This window comes from Falco peregrinus, chromosome 18 (assembly GCF_023634155.1).
Source record: "Falco peregrinus isolate bFalPer1 chromosome 18, bFalPer1.pri, whole genome shotgun sequence".
In the NCBI taxonomy this organism is placed as follows: Eukaryota; Metazoa; Chordata; class Aves; order Falconiformes; family Falconidae; genus Falco; species Falco peregrinus.
In genome coordinates, this window is record NC_073738.1 from 460325 (window position 1) to 477596 (window position 17272).

At 62.1% G+C, this 17272-nt stretch overlaps 2 protein-coding genes across 4 annotated transcripts; both read right to left on the minus strand.

Annotated features, from left to right (window-relative positions):
- Positions 1–2639: 2639 nt before the first annotated feature.
- On the minus strand, positions 2640–4069 carry HEXIM1 (HEXIM P-TEFb complex subunit 1). The gene has a single exon (XM_013297176.3). The coding sequence runs from the start codon at positions 3846–3848 to the stop codon at positions 2955–2957; it is 894 nt and encodes a 297-aa protein (XP_013152630.3). The 5' UTR covers positions 3849–4069; the 3' UTR covers positions 2640–2954.
- Positions 4070–5575: 1506 nt separating this feature from the next.
- On the minus strand, positions 5576–14081 carry ACBD4 (acyl-CoA binding domain containing 4). Of its 3 annotated transcripts, XM_027783089.2 has the most exons (10): positions 13960–14081; positions 13751–13871; positions 13586–13670; positions 13383–13503; positions 10710–10823; positions 9402–9508; positions 8464–8614; positions 6939–7090; positions 6490–6534; positions 5576–6164 (listed from the first exon to the last, which is right to left on the minus strand). In XM_027783089.2, the coding sequence occupies exons 1-10, from the start codon at positions 14027–14029 to the stop codon at positions 6054–6056; spliced, it is 1077 nt and encodes a 358-aa protein (XP_027638890.1). In that variant the 5' UTR covers positions 14030–14081; the 3' UTR covers positions 5576–6053. The 3 variants fall into 3 exon arrangements, with proteins under 3 accessions (XP_027638890.1, XP_027638891.1, XP_027638892.1); XM_027783090.2 differs by lacking the exon at positions 10710–10823; XM_027783091.2 differs by lacking the exons at positions 8464–8614; positions 9402–9508.
- Between the last annotated feature and the right edge of the window lie 3191 nt (positions 14082–17272).

Consider the following 17272-nt stretch of genomic DNA (forward strand, 5'->3'; position numbering starts at 1 on the left):
AGGTGGGATGTTTTAGTCCCCTTTTCTCTTGCATTAGTGCAGTAATTTCTGCCTCTCCCCGGGACAAAAATGGGCCTTTCCCCAGCAAGCGGGAGGAACTGTGAAAGCCCTTTAACCAAGGGGATCTCGATGCCTCACGTTTCCGAGGCCAGTTGCCACAAAGCTGGCGGTGGTGGTGTCCTCCTGCCGCAGCCGGCGGCGTGACAGCAAGCCGTCGAGCTCCAACAGGCAGAGTCCTGCCACCACGGGCTCCGTGCCAAGGCACAGCCCGTTCGGGGAGATCGGAGGGGTGCTGCCATGCCAGCGGCGTTCCTGGGCTTGCCAGAGGAGCCAGAATAAAGGCCAGTTGGCTCAAATAACCTGAGAAAGACCAAAGTGGTGGCAACGAGAGAAAGGATGTGCTTCAAAGGTTTGGCAGGCACGGCTGTCTTGCCCTCCAGGGAGGTATTGCCCTCAACTAGTTAAGACGGCGCGCTGCCTTCTTGTCAGGAGGGACTAATTGCAGCCCTTTGATACCACATCACAGCCAGTGCTGTGATAAAGTGCGCATTTATCTCCGGTGAGCTCCAAGATTTTTATTTGTTCCTCTTGAACAGCTGAGCTGCAGTGAGCTCATCTCCTCCAGACCGGCTCCAAGTCCAGCTCCAGCGCTCACGGGAAGGCTCAGGAGGGCAAGCTCTCCCCTCAGCAGGGCAGGCGAAGCACAGACGAGCTCCCCATCCGTTACTGATCCACTCGGAAGTTTCAAAGGTCCCCGAATGCTGTCAGCTGGTGTCTGCCAGGAGGTTTGGACACGGGAGCTGGAATGAGGCCTTGCGAGGAGACATGCCGTTCTGAAACACCTGAAGCAGGATCAGGGGTAACCTGGTTCGTATGAAGCCTCATTTTCATTAAAACAGAGCACGGAATAAAGTAGGAAAAGTTGGCGGAGTCAAGAACAGGTGGAAGAGTTGATCGTTACAGTGCTTTTAGGGTTTGTTTTGCTTTTCTATTTGTTAAAGCATTTGTTGAGGTAACTCAAAAGATTTATTCCTGGGAGTTGAACATGACAAATTTGGGGTAAGTAGTTGGGAGGGCAAACCCTGTGGTTGCGCTAAACTGGGTAACGGCCATCGTGCCACATTTGACTAATACTACTTATTTGCGTTAAGTTTTTCACATGAACCAGGTGCTAAGAACTACATGTCATGATAGTCATGAAGTGCAGCACCCGCTGCCGGAGTCGGTGCCATCGGCTGCGCGCCTGTGGCTGTCGTGCCCCAGAAGAGAACGCAGGTCACGGCAGCACAGCTGTCTCTAGGGAGTCGCTTTGGGGGGGAAACAAATCGCTGGAAAGATCCGCCTGGGATGAGCGAGGAGGACTCGGGCTTGGGAGCCACTCTTCCCAGGCAGTGAGATCCTGAGCTCGTTGCCTCTCACCGAGCCTTGCCGCCGGTGTGGCTCGGGGCGGCGCGGCGCTGCCTCCCTCCGCAGCCGCACCGGGCGCGGGCTCTGCCGGATGATGTCATGGCAGAGGGGAAGGGAGTGCGGGTGGCTACCGGGCTCTTGCGCAAGTAGCCCTCCAGTAGTTTCCTTTTTTCCTCCCCACTGATGCCAGCCAGTGCCCCGGAGCAGCTCACGGGGTTTTGCCAGGCTCACGTTAACCCGGCACAAGCCTTGAAGCCGAGCCCCTTGGCTGCGGCCACTTGAATCCCCCCAACCACAGCCAGACCCACCTGTGCTGCCTGCAAGCACAGCACAGCAGCACTGGGGACACCTTCGTCTCCTCCTCCCCTACAACTGCCCCCCCCCCCCCCCCCCCCATTTATTTATTTATTTATTAAATAACTGGCTGGTTTTCCCCTGCTGTAGCCTGGGGGGAGCTGCCCTCTGCTCTCCAGGTTCCACTCGTTAATGTACGCTCTCAATCTTGAGCCTGGTGGCCTTCGATGATACCACAAACCAGAGCAGGCTTGGACCGCTCCATTAATTTGCCCTTTAATTTACCTGTTTCCCCCCCCCCCCCAAAAAAAAACCTTACTAGACCACAGAGCTGCCAGGAGCTTCTGCTTCTTTCTCCCTTCCCCTCTCAGGTACGGCAGCGGGGAAGCAAAAGGTTGAGCCATCACGTTTGCCTTCCACCGATCACTCCTAGTCAGCCATTTCAGACACCAAGCGCTGACTACCAAAACTTTTCCCTGAGCTGCTCCAAAACTTTTAAGGTTTTCCCCTCAAAGTATGTTTTTAGGCAGTTTTTGCCCAGATCTCAGTTAACTGACCTGGGTTCCTACTCACCTGGGAGGAAACAAGTGAAGTTCCAGCAGCCTCTGGGCAAACAGCTACACTTGAGCTTACTAATACATTAGCGAGGTATAAGCAGTGTCTATTCCACACAACATATTGAGAGCTGTTACCCTCCTCCAGGTAGTTTTTAACTATTTCAGCTCATTGAGCAGGATTAGACTCAAAGGAGGGGGGAAGGCCCGGGGGGGCGGGGGGAGAGAAAGAGTAACAAAAACGGTTAAGCAGGGGAATTACAGCTAGCTGAAATGTAACAACAGCACAGACCAGTTAAAACATCATGAAAATAATTCAAAATGTATTCCCTGCTGGAATGCCATTCTGAATATTTTCTAGAAATCACACTAAAACCATTACAGTTACAAGTAATTAAATTTATTAGACCTCTGTAATTTTTTTTATAGTCAGTTTTGGCCAATTTACAGCTTTCCTGGGGATTTTTTTTTTTTTAAGACAAAAAAAAAAAAATAAACCAAGTATCACCAATACATCAAACCCCCCCTTGCCCCATCACAGCCACCTAAAAAAGGGGGGGAGGCCCCGGCAGCGCCCAGCCCCGCTCCCCAGCTGCGCTTTATTCCCGTTAAAAAGGGTCCGCGGCGTCTCTGTACAGATGTATAGAATGTTACACCCCACCACTGTAAAAAGCCCCCCCGTGCCCCCCCGCCCCAGTGTCACTCCCCCAGCTGGCAGGGGCCTTTCTCCTGCCCGGGCAGGTCCTTCTCCTTCAACAGCTGCAGGTTCTCGGCTCGCAACCTGTCCACCTCCAGCTCCAGCTGCCGCACCCGGGCCATCTCCGCTGCTTCCCCCCCGTGTTTTTTGCTCTCCATCCTCAGCCGGTTGTTCTCCTCTTCCATGCGGGAGAGGCATTTCTCCAGCTCCAGGTACTCCTTCACCAGCTCCTGCTTGCTCATGTTCTGCAGGCTCTCCACATGGTACCGCTCGTACGTCTCCGAGAAGTCCCGCTGCAGAAACTCGCTGCCGTCCCCCCCCATCCCGTCGCTGCCCCCGTCCTCCTCCGCCGCCTCCTCCAGGAAATCCTCCTCGCTCGTGTCGTCCGACTTTGCGGCCGCCCGACGCGGGTAGAGCCCCGTCTTCAGGTCGGGCTCTTCCTGGTCGTGGTCCTCCATCAGGAACTGCGTGGTGTTGTAGGGGGCCACCGGCTGCCCCTTGGCGAACATCTCGGCGCGCAGCCGGGAAGCGCGGAGGCTCTGCCGCTCGTCGAACTGCTGCTTCTCCTCCCAGCTCAGCTTCGAGTAGGGCTTCCAGCGCCGCTTCTTCTTCGATGGCCGCCGGCGGTGCTTCTTCTTCACCGGCCACTCCTCGGTGCGACCCACCGATGACCGGAACCGCGGGCCCAGGCCGGGACGCGCCGCTCCGCCCGCCACCGGCCGCCCCTCGGCGCCGCCCGCCGCCGCCGCCTCCTCCGCCCCGGGGGGTGGCAGCCGCCCGGTCTCGCCGTCGGCCGCGTCGCCGCGCTTGGGCTCCGGCGGGGGGTCGCCGCGGGGCTCTGGTTCGCACTGGGGCTCCTGCTCCGGTTCTGGCTCAGCGGGCGCCGCGTCGGCCATGGCGCTGGGCTCCGCTCCCTCGGGGCACAGGCGCTACCCTCAGCGCATGGGGCCGCCCCTCCCACCGCTCCTCCTCAGGCCGCCCGGGCCATGACGCGGGGCCGAAGCCCCCGGCGCTTACCGCAGCCGGCCGCGGAGGGGTTAACGCCGCCGGGCCCGCCCCCCCGCGCGCATGGCACGCGCCGCCGCCGCTACCTCCCCCCCCCCCGCCACGCCCCACCCCGCGCTCCCACCCGCCGCTGCCGCCGCCGCCTCCCGACTGCCGCTCCCCGCCCGCGCCCCCGCCTTATGTACCGGCGCGCGTCCAGCCCCGCCCCGCGCACGCGCGCTGCCCGCCCCGCCCCGCCGCACGCCGGGCCCCGCAGCATCCCGCCCCCGCCGCCGCCGCAACGGCTCTCCGAGCGCGGGAGGGGCCGCCCCGCGACCAATCGGAGGGCTCGGGAGGCGGGACCGTCCCTGGACCCGCCGCCTTGCCGCTGCAGGAGGCGGGTCGCGACTGGCCAGGTCGGACGTCACTCGAGCGAGGCGCCGCCAATCCGAGGGGGACGGGGGCGGGGACGGGCCGTACCATGCGTGGAGGGGCGCTCCCATGCGCGGGGCCGCGCGCGCCCCGCGACCTTCAGGGCTGCGCCGAGGGCAGCGCCCCCGCCCCCCCCCCCCGCGGCCAGCCCGTGGGGCGACCCGAAAAGAGTCCCCGCGCCGCGGAGGGGCCTACGGGCTACGGGACCGTGCTGCGTATGCTGCAGCCCCCCGTGCCCGCAATGTCGTCCCCGGCCGCGAGGGCTGCAAAGGACCAGGAGGGGGGGCGGCCCCGGGGGGGCGACGAGGCTGGCGGGCGAGGGGGGCTGGCGGGCGAGGGGGATGGCGGAGGAATCCCGGGGCTGCGCTGGTGCGGCGTCCTCTGCAGCCGCGCGGAGGGAGATGTAAACAAACCTGAACGGAAAGAAGACCCTCCTTAAAGGAGCTGCGTCCCTTTTATCCAGGGGCGGCGGTAGGGTGGCCCAGGGCCTGGTCCGGGGCCTACCCACTCCGCGCCTGGCGGGGGGGGGGAAGGGACGGCCAGCCGTGGGGGCCACGGCCTCGTGGCGGGGCTGTAGGGGAGGACCCACGGTGGGGGCCCATGTGGGGTGGCCACCCGGTGGGACAGACGACCTGGGGACCCCCGGGCAGGGCAGGGGGCTCTGTGGCCGGGGAGCGGGGGTGTGTATGTGTCACCCGCTGTGGCAGCGGCACGGCGCTGGGGGCCCTGCCCTGGCCACCCCCCGCACCAGCTGGGCCCTCTCAGCAATAGGCAGCAGGGGAAGCAGGTGCTGTGGGGCGAGGGAGGGTCCCAGGAGCCCCCCAGCCCAACCCCGGCCCTCTGGCTCGTTTGGGCGGTGGGTGCCCCGGTGGCAGCGCCCCCCCTCGCCGGGTCACCCGGGCCTGGCAGCGCTGGAGGCCTCGGGCTGGCAGCTCCTGCCTGCACTGGGTGCCGGCAGATGCCCATGGCCACCCTCCCCGCGGCGGCACTGCCATCAGCCCCGTGTGGTGGTGGGGACCCCAAGAATGGGGATGGGACCCCGTGTGGGAAAGAGAAGGCTGGGGTCTGGGGACAGCCTCCCCCCCGCAGCAAGGACCTGGCAGCTGCCCTGTCCTGCCAGCTGCCACCATGCCCCTCTGCCCAGTGCCGGGACACCGGCGTGGCCCTGGTGACAGCTGTCCCCTCCCTGCAGCAGCGCAGCTGGGGCTGAACTGAAAAGGCAACTTTAATTCTGGCAGGTTCAGATGTTCAAGCACTGCATGGAACCGGTCCCTGGGGGGGCCGCGGTTGCCGTCCCCTGCCCCCCACCCAGCACTGGGCCCACGGTGGCGGCAGGCAGCCAGTCCCTCGGTGTGTGGTAGCAAGGGGATCCCCAGGGATCCCATCGGGGCAATCCCACGCCCCGCTCCCCGCAGGTGGCTGGTCCCTTCGCCGTGCTGGTGGGGCTGGCGAGACCCTGAGAGTGACAGTGGCAATTGGCGGCACACGGTGGCTCCCCCCCCTCCTCGGGGCTGGGGTCCTGGCCCACAGGAGATCCTGTGGTTGCGCGAGGCGATTCCCTCGTTGATCCTGTGGTGCTTCCCCAGCTCGTGCTAAGCAGAATGGGGAAGGAGCAGTGGTGGCAACCTGGCAGGGCTGTCCTGCGCCCTGTCCCAGGGCCAGCGGCGGCGGCAACAACGAAGTGGTCACCTCTTCCTGCCCTGCCAGTGGCGCAGCAGCCACTGGGTGACGAAGGGCCAGGTGATGAGGAAGAGCAGGGTGCGTGGGGAGACCGTCAGGGGCCACGAGGACATTGCCTGGTGAGGAGACAGACAGAGGTAGCGTGGGGAAGGGGACAAAAGTGTCACCGGTGTGACCACACACTCTCCTAGCCCTCTGCTGAAAGGCAGGCAGCAGCAGGCCACTGTCACAGCCCGGCAGTTCTTGTCACATCTGTCATCCTGTGGAGGTCCTGCATCAACACAGTCGCCCCTGGTGCCTGGACAATGGGGACACGTCCCCAGGGACGTCACCTGCGCCCCAGCTGAGGGACCCTTCCCCAACCTGCCTTGCCTCACCGTGACTCCTGGCCCCGTGGGGCAGCAGGGCCACCACGCAACACTGCCTCCCCCTCCGACTCACCTGTGGAGCAAGCGGCTGGCCAGTGTCAGTCCCAGCTGCGTCCCCCTGTGAAAGAGAGAGTTTGGGGTGCAGGTGGGGCTGGGAACCCCTTTTTCCAGCCCCCATGTCCCCGTGAGAGGGAAGGAGCGGGCAGAAGCGAGCCTGCTCAGGGCTTCTGCAAGGGGTCTGGCCAGGCGCGGACGCCGGGGGCAATGGGAATGACAGAGGCAGCGGCTCTCTGCCTGCACCTCAGCTCCCTGGCTGCACCTCGGGGTGGATCAGAGCAGCACCAGCCTCCGCCCCGCCGGGATGTGTCACCAAACCCCGAGGTCCCTCCACGCCTGGGCTACCCCAGGCTGCCTGTTTGCAGGGCCCAGAGCCAAGCCCCGACAGCCCGGCCTACACGGGCGTGGGCACGGCGGCCCTGCCAGCCAGCATCGGCGCGCAGCAGCTCCCCGCACAGCACGTACCTGCGCGGAGGTGAGTGTCTCCAGCTGGCTCAGGCGCTCCAGCACTTGCCGCATGTCGTCCTGCAGGGCCTGGACAGTGCTGGCCACGCGGGCGTCCAGCTCCGCCAGCAGCCCCTGGGTGAGCTCAGGGCCACTACCAGTGAGCCAGAGACCTGCGGGGCACAAAGACGGGCACCGCTCAGGGGTGGCAGGGCAGGCAGAGCGCGCGTGTGGCAGTGCTGCCCGCTGGGATCAGGCAGGGCAGGCTGAGCCCCGCCTCACGCTCCCCTGGGACCCCCAGGTTGACCCAACAGTGAGCCGTGGATCCCACCAGCTGCCTGCACCGCACCACAGGCTGCCCGCACGCTGCCAGCCCTGCCCATGCTGCCGCTCCTCCTGGCAGAGCCGGGAGCTCCCAGCCCAGCCCGGCAGCCCACGTCCCCCTCCACCAGCTGGCACCAGGCCCGTCCCTGGGGACACAGGCCACCATGCCCCCCCATGGCAGCAGCCGACCTCCAGCCCACCGACGCAGCAGGCACGGCGGTGCATGTGGGTCACCTCGCTTCACCTGGCGAGGGCAGGGTGCCAAAGGCCCGGCAGGATGCCTTGTCTGCGCAGCTGCCTCCCTGCCAGGCCCTCGGGTTTAGCAAAGGCCCCAAACCAGCCCGGCTGCAGCCCGGCAAACACCCGGATAACCTGTGCTGCGAGCGGGAGACGGGCAGGGGCTTGTTGCCAGCCCCCCTGCACCGGCACCCAGCCCAGCCTGGCTTTATCGGTACCTTCCAAGGTCAAGCAGCCTCGGGGGTGTTTGTGGAAACATCAACGGCAGGGAAAGATAAGGGTGAGATGGGTGGGCTGTGCCCAGGTGAGACAGCAGCTGCCACCCCGGGTGAGGGTGACAATGCCACCCAGGGGTGGAACCCCCCCCCCCCAGCTGCACCTGGGGAAAGCCGCAGAGGCTGGCAGGAGGCTCCTTGTCCCCTCTCTGCAGTGGCACAGCTTGGGGCCTGGCTGTCCCCAAACGCCAGCGGCAGCAGGTGGCTACTGCAGGTGCAGGGTGTCCCCACGGCCAGCGCCTCCAGGGACACAGGGCCCAGCTTCACCCTCTCCGCTCCAGGGTGAGCTCCCCCGCAGCACACCCACCTCCAACGGCACTAGGCACAGACACTGGCAGCGGGGGCCACGGGCAAGCGCTGGGCACAGCCGGGTGGGGGTCTGTGCCCCCTGCCACCCACCAGAGGGGAGCCAGTCGAACATCCTCCAAATTTAGGCCATTTAGCACCGTTGTGAGAAACAGGCAACGCAGGGCATGCGTCCTAAAGACACCAAACTGCTCGGGGACCAAGGGGTGAAGAGAGCAGATGCTCGGGACTTCTTGCAGCTACTGAATGACCCCCACCCGGGGTCCTGGAGCCAAACGCTGTCCCCTCTTGTCGCAGCCCTCACCTCTCCACCCCCTGCACAGCCCCCCAGGCGCCTGGCCCTGCTAGCCGGGAGGTGGGGGGGAGCAGCAGGAAGGCGCGCAGGAGCCAAATGCTGCACCCACCTCTCTCAGAGCCAGGGGCTGCGAGGCCAGCGCTGCTCCTCCCCTCTAGTCTTCTGCTTCCCTGCCGCTCTCCCTGCCCAGCGCTGCGAGGCCCTGGGGGCTCAGGCCTGGCCTGGCCACCATTTGGGGAGAGACCCAGCGGCTGCCCAGCCTGTGCAAGGGGAAAGAAGAAGGGCCCTGAGACCCCCGCTCCCCACCCTGGGGGCTGCGGTGGCACGGCAGGTGATGTCAGGGTGGCGGTGGTGTCTCTCCCCCTGCCCCATGGTGGCATTTTTGGTGGTGGAGGGCGCATGGGGCTGAGCGAAGCCAAATCCCTCTGGCAACACCAGTCAGCACTTGGTATCGGAGGCTGCAGAGCCCTAGGACCCCGGAGGGAAGCGAGGTGCCCAGGCTGGAGACGGCGAAAGAGCCCCGGGGAGAAGCCAGGCGGTTTCCTCCCTCCTGCCCGCCAGGTCCACTGAGCCGCACCATAGCAGCGCAAGTGCTGAATGCTGCTGGTGGCAGCTGCGCTGCCCTGGAGCGGGGAGCAGACCACAACTGCCAGGGGTGCAAGCAAGGGCCCCGCACCAGCCCTGCTGGAGGCTACTGGCCTCACTCAGCCTCAGCAGCCCACCAGTGCCCCCTATTAGAGCCACACTGCAGGACTGAGGGCGGCTGTGGGTGGTGCCGGGGCACAGAGGGCTCCTCAGCCTCCCCTCGGCAACAGGGACCTGGCTCCAAGAGGGACACAGAGCACAGAGGGGTGCAGCCAGATGGCCCCGTGGGTTTGGGGAGCCCCACCAGGCTCCCAGGATGGTCCCAAGCAGTGGCATGCAGAGCTGGGGGAGCCAAGGTTATGGAGAGATCGGCCTGTACAGGGCAGACAGGGCAGGGCTAGCAGCAGGCAAAGCCTCTGCCGTGTTGCGGCTGGACCCCAGCGCTTCCCAGCCCTCCATTACCTGCTCAGGCTCCATCTGCTCCAGGGTATCGCAGTACACATCCCCCTCGGAGTCACTGGTCACCTGGCTACCCTCAAGTGCCTCGGTGGCAGAAGCCAGCCCACCTCCTGGAAGGGAAGGACACGGCTCAGCTGCGGGCAGCACCGGTGGGGCAGAGGTGTTTCAGCCGTGTCCGAAGGGCAGCAGAAGCTCAGCGCAGCCACAAGGCAATAGGTCCACAAGCGGGAAAGACGGCAGCATCTGCGTGCACAAGGTGAGGCAGGAGGAGAAGGAAACTGAGGCACAGAGGGGGAAGGAACCAGCTGTTACTACTGCCCAGACTGTGGCCCTGATCCAAGGACCCAATTCCCCCTTCTGTCCACGGTGTCGCAAAGCCCCTCGCGGGCAGGCATGCCCTGACACAGTGCCATTTTATGGGGGGTTGCTCTGCCCACATGTGGGGAGAGGGCTGCCGTGGTGGCCAGCCAAAACCTCGGCATGGTGGGGAGCCCCTCCAGCAGGATCCACGGTCCTGGCTGCTCTGGCAGGGAGCGGGGACTGTTTGCACAACACCAACTGCCACCAGCACGGCAGCACACCCCACTGCACAGGCAGGGACAGTGCCCAGCTCCCTGCGTGCTGCCAGCCCCGGCACACTCGAGGGTGGAGGAAGGGCATGGCCTGGACACAGGCACTTGCTCAGTGACCATATATGCTCCTCTGGGGGAGGGCCAGGATGGCAGCAGGAAGAGCGCCTCCCCAGAGCACCCTACCCAACTCCAGGCACAGCGAGAGGCCTCTCTGGGGTGGGAGAGCCACGTGTGCCCTCAAAGCAGGCACACGGAGTGGGTGGGTGGGGGTACAAGGGGCTCTACAAGCCAGGACCAAGGTGTCAGCCACGGCACAGGCAGGGAGGGCTGGGGCTTGGCACTGGGGCTCCCAGTGCCATGGAAGGGGTGGACTTGGCTTGAGCAGAGGGAGAACATCCCCTCCCAGAACATGGACCTTCCAGGGTGATGTTGTCCCAGTCCACAGGGCAACACCCTCGCTTCTCACTGTGGTTTAGCAGAATCAGGCCCCTTTGCACAGGTAAGAGTAACAGTCAAACCAACACACCCAGGGTTACCCCGGCATCAAGAACAGCACTGAAAGCCAGACCCAGGAAAAGCTCCAGCTCACTGTGACTCAGGCAATGCCTGAAACACCAGCAGGATTGGACCAGAGGTGCCTGAAGCCAACAGCTCTGTGGGCGGATGGAGGCTCAGCCCTACCACCAGCACCTTCTCCACAGGGTCTCTACCAGGTGCTGGCCACACCAGGGAGACCAACCTGGCACGTGCTGCCCATTCTGCTGCTCCCTGGGCAGGGTGTCTTCGGGGCACTCTGCAGCTGGGCTGCTCTCTGGGTTGTCCTGGCTGGGGTCTGCTGCCCGCTCCTGGCTGCCTGCAGGGAGAAGGGGCAGAGGAGAATTAAAGCACTGCAGGTGATCCTGGCAGCACGGGCTCTCTGCAGGCTGGGCTTGGCACTGCTTCACTGCCAGAGTGGCTGGGGGACATGCTGATGCCGGGCAGAGATGGAGAGGGGCTGGCTCTGTTTGACAACGGCCCAGGAATCAACACAAACTCAAACGGTCAGCAGGGTCTGCCCCATGCAGGCTGTCTTGCTGGCCCCCGTCCACCAAGCCTCTGCAGCAGCAGGCAGAGGGATCAGCACTGGCCAACAACTGGGTAAACACCAACGAGTGACGGCCACCGTCCTTGTCCCCTGGCAGGGCACATGGCACACCCTCGGTAACTAACAGAGCCTAATGCAAGAAACATTGGCTGGGGACAGCCTTGTCTAGGCAGCACACGCTGCCATCACCTGCGATGGCTTCCAGCAGGCAGCAGCACCCCAGGGAGGGCCTGGGGCAGCTGCCAGCCCAGGGATCCAGCCCTCCCCACCGCCCCACGGAGTCCGTGGGGTTAAGCCCTGCCACACTTTCAGCAGCCTGGGACTTTGCTCCCTGCTCCTGTCCTGGCAGGGATGTGGCAACGCTGCCCTGCCTGCACATCTCCACCATTTCCAACCCTCCGTCATCATTACAGCAGACCCACGGCTGTGGTACCCCTCAGAGCCCAGCCCAGGTGACTGAACTCCCTGCGGGTTTAACCCGCACCCTGCACTGGAGTCAGTGCCAGGGCCGCTCTGCTCAGGGAGCACCACCGTTCCCAAATCTCTCCTCGGTGTGTGTGCTGTGACCCACAGGGGTGGGTGGGTGCAGGCAGGGTCCCGTCACCACACACGTCACCATGTCAGGACAGGCCTGGCTCCAGCACCGGGCCCCCTGTGCCTGCAGGGCTGGCGAATGGCATCAGGCCCATGCATTAAGGGCTTAATTATTGGTTCCCAGTTGCTTCAGAGTCTTGGTGTACATGTAGAAGACGCTGGTGAAAGCTCTGCTGACTGGAAATCCATTGGGACCCTGAACCATTCACGATTTGGGTTCCAAGTGCCACTTTACAGTGTGTTGACTTCGGAAATACATAAAACCAAATCTGCCCAGAGTGCCACCGTGCAGCACCTCTGTCCCCAAAAACCTCCACAGCTGCCAAGGGCCCCACACCTGCCATGCTCCACTCTCACCTGCCACAGTGTCTAAAATCACCTTTCTCCTTTGGATTATCAGTAACAAAGCTACAACCACACAAAATCTATATGTGGGTTTGAGGACCTTTAACACAAATGACTCAACAGCTTAAGAAGTTCAGCAGTTTACACCAGCGTTTCAGGCACTTTGCGCTCACTTGCTCCACAGACGCTACCAGGTTCAGATATAAGTGACTGTGTCATTTATAAGTGACGCTGATGCAGTACGACACTCCCAAGTGGGAGTTTAGACCCAGCCTTTATGTTCCAGAGAAAAATTAAGTCTATTTGCCTTTTAAAAGCATTATGCATCAAAATGGAGAACAAAAGCGCTGGGGTACCACAGGAAGGAGCAGCCATCCTGAGGCCAAGCCTTACAGGCATGTTTTTGACATCCTTGTTGGAAGCAGGAGGTGACAGTAGCTGTCAAGTGCAGGACAGATGCCTGGGGACAGGCAGGGAGGGAGTCTATTTGTCAGTGCTGTTCCAGCATTAGCAAAGCACTGACAGCTTACGCACTCCCTGTGAATATACCCTGAAAGATCATCTGCTGCTGAGCTAATCTACTGAAGATGCGGCACAGCCAGACCTCCAGATGTGCAGTGTTCGGTTTGCTCTGCAGTAGCCGACACCTTTCTGAACCACCACAACCAGCCCCTCGCTCCGTTGGATGCTTCTCACAAATCAGATACACCGAGGACTGCCTTGCTCCAGGGGTGGGACAGGTTCTCAGATACCTCCCAGCATGAGGAGGTATCTGAGCAGCCACAGGCATGGAAAAGGCTGGGAAGGACTCTTCTCTAGCACAAGGCTGTCCCGGTAATCCCATTTCTCAACCCCAGTTTCTCCACATCCACTCTGCTGCAAAAACTAGCCAGCCTATTCAGATGTTTACATCAGATGATCCAGGCTCCCTGTACACAGCCTGCCCTGACCGTAAGTGGGCCAGCACCAAGACAAAGCACAGCCTCCCTGCAGCAGTGCTCCGTGGGAACCGATCCCCTGCTCTACTGTGTACAGGGATTTGGGCCAAGGGGCATTTGGAAGCCAAATCTCGAGTTCTCACTTCAAAGTTTTGCAGAGAAAGCCCAGACTGAAGAGGCACCTCTATCACTTGAAGAGACACTTGAGTGGTTGTGCTCAAACAAGCAGCTCAGCTGCAGCTGCACCACAGCAGGGGAGTCAGAAGGGACGTGGACACCCCCCTCAGGGAGTAACAGAAGGATGTGCCCTGGGGGAGCGCAGAGCACTGGGGTGATGGCTGTACCGGTGCAGAAGCAAGCAGGGAACAGCACGAGTGATGTGCCAGGAGAGAAGAGGATGGCACAGAGGTGATGCCCCAGGGACAAGCAGGGCTCAGCGACTCTCACTCACCCCCTTTCTTCTTAAAGAAGGTCTCTGGGGGCCGGGGCATGTCATGGATCACCTCATAGAGCGGCTCGAAGTACCTGAACATCTCCTCTGTCATCTCATCCATGGGTACCGTGTCAATGATCTGGGGAGGGACGCAGCTTGGGACGGGCACCACCGAGCACCCCTGAGCACCCCAGCCCAGCTGCTCTCCCTCTCCCCTTTACCTTTTGGGCCACCTTCTTCATCTCAGCCACATAAGCCGCCATTGCCTCCTCCTTGGACATCCTCCCCAGGCTGTGCCAGGCATCCCTGTGGGTGACAGCAGCCGTGAGGTGGGGAGCAGGGGGTGGACTGGACCCGAAGTGGGCCACCCCCCGCGGGGGCCTTACCACTTGTACCGGCCGATGGGGTCCCAAAAGCCGGGCCTTGGGCCTTGGCAGTGCCCCGCCGTCGCCTGCTTGTAGTAGCTATAGAAACGCAGCATTTCCTCATAGGATGGACGGTACGAACCTGCGACGCGACACGGCCTCAGCGGAGCCGGGAGCGGGCTCGGGGCGCTGTGGCCGCGGTACCGGTCCCGTTCCCGGCCCCTACTCACCGCTTCGGGGCAGCCCTTGGATAACCTGAACGGCAGCGCGGAACTGCGCCCCGCAACCCGCCTCCTCCATGGCGGCGCCACCGGCCCCGGCACTGGCACTGGCACTGGCACCGGCCCCGCTGCGTGTCTCTCTCCGTGAGGGGAGAGAGTGGGGGCCAATCAGCGCCAGCCTTCTATCGGCTCCCCCCGCGTCGCGCCCAATCAGCGTGCCGCTTGCGAGGGGGCGGTGTTGCCCCTTTCCCGCCCCCTCGGTCCCGCTGCGCCGCAGCCAATGGTGAGGCGCGGCGTGCGCGCCCCCTGCTGGGTTGCTGTAGAGGGCGCCGCAGGCCGGGGCGCGAGGGACGGTCCCACCGTGACGCCCCCTTGCGGACTACAGGCGGTACTGCAGCGCAGAGGTCCCCCCCCGCGGCTCGATAGGTGTACCGGGACCCTGTGCACCGGGACAGAGAGCCCGTGCGCCGGGATCATGACCCTGTGCACCAGGACCATGACCATGTGCACTGGGACAAGGACCCTGTGCACTGGAACTGTGCACCAGGACCGGGACCCCGCGCACCAGGACCATGACCCTGTGCATTGCGACACTGGGTCAGCAAGCCCGTGCACTGGGACCGTGCACCTGGATGACGAGCGTGTGCACTGGGAGAGTGCACCAGGAGAGTGACCCTGTGCACCAGGACTATGCACCAGGGCCATGCACCGGGAGAGTAACCCTGTGCACCGGGGCAGTGCCAGGACAGTGCACCACACAGTGCAATGGCACAGCACAAAGTGATAGTGCACCAGTGCCCTGTGATAGTGACCCTGTGCACTGGGATAGTGCACAAGAACAGTGCAATGGGGCAGTGCACTGGGTAACGCAGCGAGACAGTGCACCAGTGTACCAGGAGAATGAACCTGTGCTCTGAGCTGTGCTCCAGCACAGTGCAGTGGGGCAGTGCTCCCGTGCACAGGAACAGTGCACTGGCATGGTGCAGTGGGATGGTGCAACAGGACAGTGCTCCGGTGCAATGCACCAACGGTGTTGCAATGCTCCAGGACATTGCACCAGGGCACGGGGTGATGCACAGGGACAGTGCACTGGGACGGCGCATAGGGTCTTGCACTGGCCCACCTGGGCTGTGCAGCAGGAGCACGCAGCCAGGTGCCCTTGACAGTGCAGCAATCCTGTGGGGTGATGCAGTGGGGCAGCAGGGCAGGGCAATGCTCTGGGGCACTAGGAAAATCATCCAGGATACTGGGCCACTCATGGGGACAGTGGAGCTGTACACTGTGACATCAGGACAATGCACTTCAACAATGCACCAGGCATGGGGACAGTGTGCTGGGGCCACATACCAAGGGCTCCAGGGGAATGCACTGGGACACCAGGATATTGCACTGGGAAACTGGGACATTGCACTGGAGCAATGTCACTGAGGCACTGGGCAGGGGCACAGTCCTGTTGCGTGGGGCAGGGGACAGCTGGGTTCTAGCAGAGCAATTGCTTACTGTTAATTATCGAACTATTAATTATGATAGTAAGGAAGGGGCAAAATCTGGAGTCCTGAAGCCCCTGGGGTGAAGCAGCTTCACCCTCTGCTCTGAGGGCTTTTCTTGAAGACAGGGTGCTCTGGGGACATGGGGGACGTAGGGACATGGGTCACCTGGAGGTACAAGGTGCTCTGGGGCTGCAGGATGTTCTGCAGTTCCCTGGGGTCCACCTGGATCTGACCCTTGCCCAGGGCTGGTTGCTGGGAGGGGGATGCAAAGCAGCTCTCAGCAGCCCCGTGCCATGCTCCATCATTGCCCCATGCTCCTGTTTTCCTACAGTTTGGGCAATTTCCCTTAATCCCACCTCTAAATCCCAAATCCAAGTGCCCTGCCCCAAACCTCCTAATTCCTACCCCATGTACCCTGGGGAAATATTTCCTCTATAAATTCAAGATCCAGAAAAAAAAGCAGCAAAGCTTTTTAAACCTCCTGCCATTTCTGAGCTCTGACTCAGGATTTCTGCTCCGGGACAGCGGCGCGGCCTCGCTGGCTCTGACTCACTGCAAAAACCAACCCTGAATCCCGAACAGTGATTCACAGGGACACGTGCTGTGCTATAAGCGGCCAGGAATGTGAGTTGCTGCTTTCCATGGGGCTCCTTCCAAATCGCTCACAGGGGCTAGAAAATAACAACGCCGCGGGAGAGGCAGGATAGCAACCAGGATTTATCTTTGCTGTGGATTTTGCAGCGAGAGGTGTTTATCCCAGTCATTGCACCAGGTCAATGCATCCATTGCTGAATTCCTGGCAATGCAATTCCCATAGGAGGAAGAGCACTTGGAGCCGAGCCCAGTTATGGGGTTGCAAGTGCATTTTTGGGGTGGCTGTGGCTGCTTACCCTAAAGTTTTTCAGCAGAGCAAGATACATTTTGTATAAATAAATTCAACATGTTTTGCACCTCCTGGGGTGGTAAGAGCCTCGACCCAAACAGAACAGGGCACTGCCCTTGGCTGGGCTGTCCCTGGTGAGAAATCCCTGCGTCCTCGTGTTCCCAAAAGATTTGGGGATGGCTGTATCTACCCCAATACAGCCAAGGGGCTGCCCAGATGTGTCCCCAGCTGTCCAGATGTTGTGTGGGTTGCCCAGGTCTTGAACTGCAGCACCTAGATACTGCCCCAGGCTGCCCAGATGTTGCCCTGCATATGCAGGTGTTGCTCCAGGTTAACTAAAGATTGTCTCAGGGGTGCCCGGATTTTGCTCTGGGCATCCAGGTGTTATCCCAGTATAGTCATATACTACCCAAGATGCCGAGATGTTACCCCAGGGTGTCTAGAAGTTGCCCAGGATACACAGATACTATCCCATTCCCCGCCCCCACCCCCACCCCAGATGCCCAGATATTGCCCTAGAATGCCAGATGCTGCCCTGCATGTACAGATGTTGCTCCGGGACAACCAAAGATCACACAGGGTGCACAAATGTCACCTCAAGGTGCCCAGATGTTGCCCTGAATGTCCAGATGTTGTTCCAGGATACTCAGATATTACCCAGGATGCTCAGATGTTGCCTTAGGTGTCCAAATGTTGCCCCAGGATACTCAGGCATCACCCAGGACACTCAGGTGTCACCCAGGGTGCCCAGATGTTGCCCAGGGTGCCCAGACGTTGGCCTAGGCTGCCCTGCCACCACCTCTGGGTGCCCAACTGTCCCACCCGGGGTCTGGGCAGCTGTTGGCAGTGCCACTGCCGCCCTGGCCCTGGGGAAAAACACCACTGGTGGAGGGTGTCCCCTGGGTCCCCACCGGCGGTACCGGGGTGGGACTGGCAGCAGGCAGCTGTG

Bases quoted from the DNA above. Each gene is read 5' to 3' on its own strand.
- HEXIM1 (XM_013297176.3), bottom strand. From the start codon at position 3,848: ATGGCCGACGCGGCGCCCGCTGAGCCAGAACCGGAGCAGGAGCCCCAG.
- ACBD4 (XM_027783089.2), bottom strand. From the start codon at position 14,029: ATGGAGGAGGCGGGTTGCGGGGCGCAGTTCCGCGCTGCCGTTCAGGTT. The intron at 8,615-9,401 runs GTAATGGAGGGC...CCCCTTGCACAG, and splicing joins AGCAGATGGAGCCTGAGCAG to GCTGGGCAGCCGCTGGGTCT. The intron at 6,165-6,489 runs GTGAGTCGGAGG...TCTCCTCACCAG, and splicing joins GCCAGCCGCTTGCTCCACAG to GCAATGTCCTCGTGGCCCCT.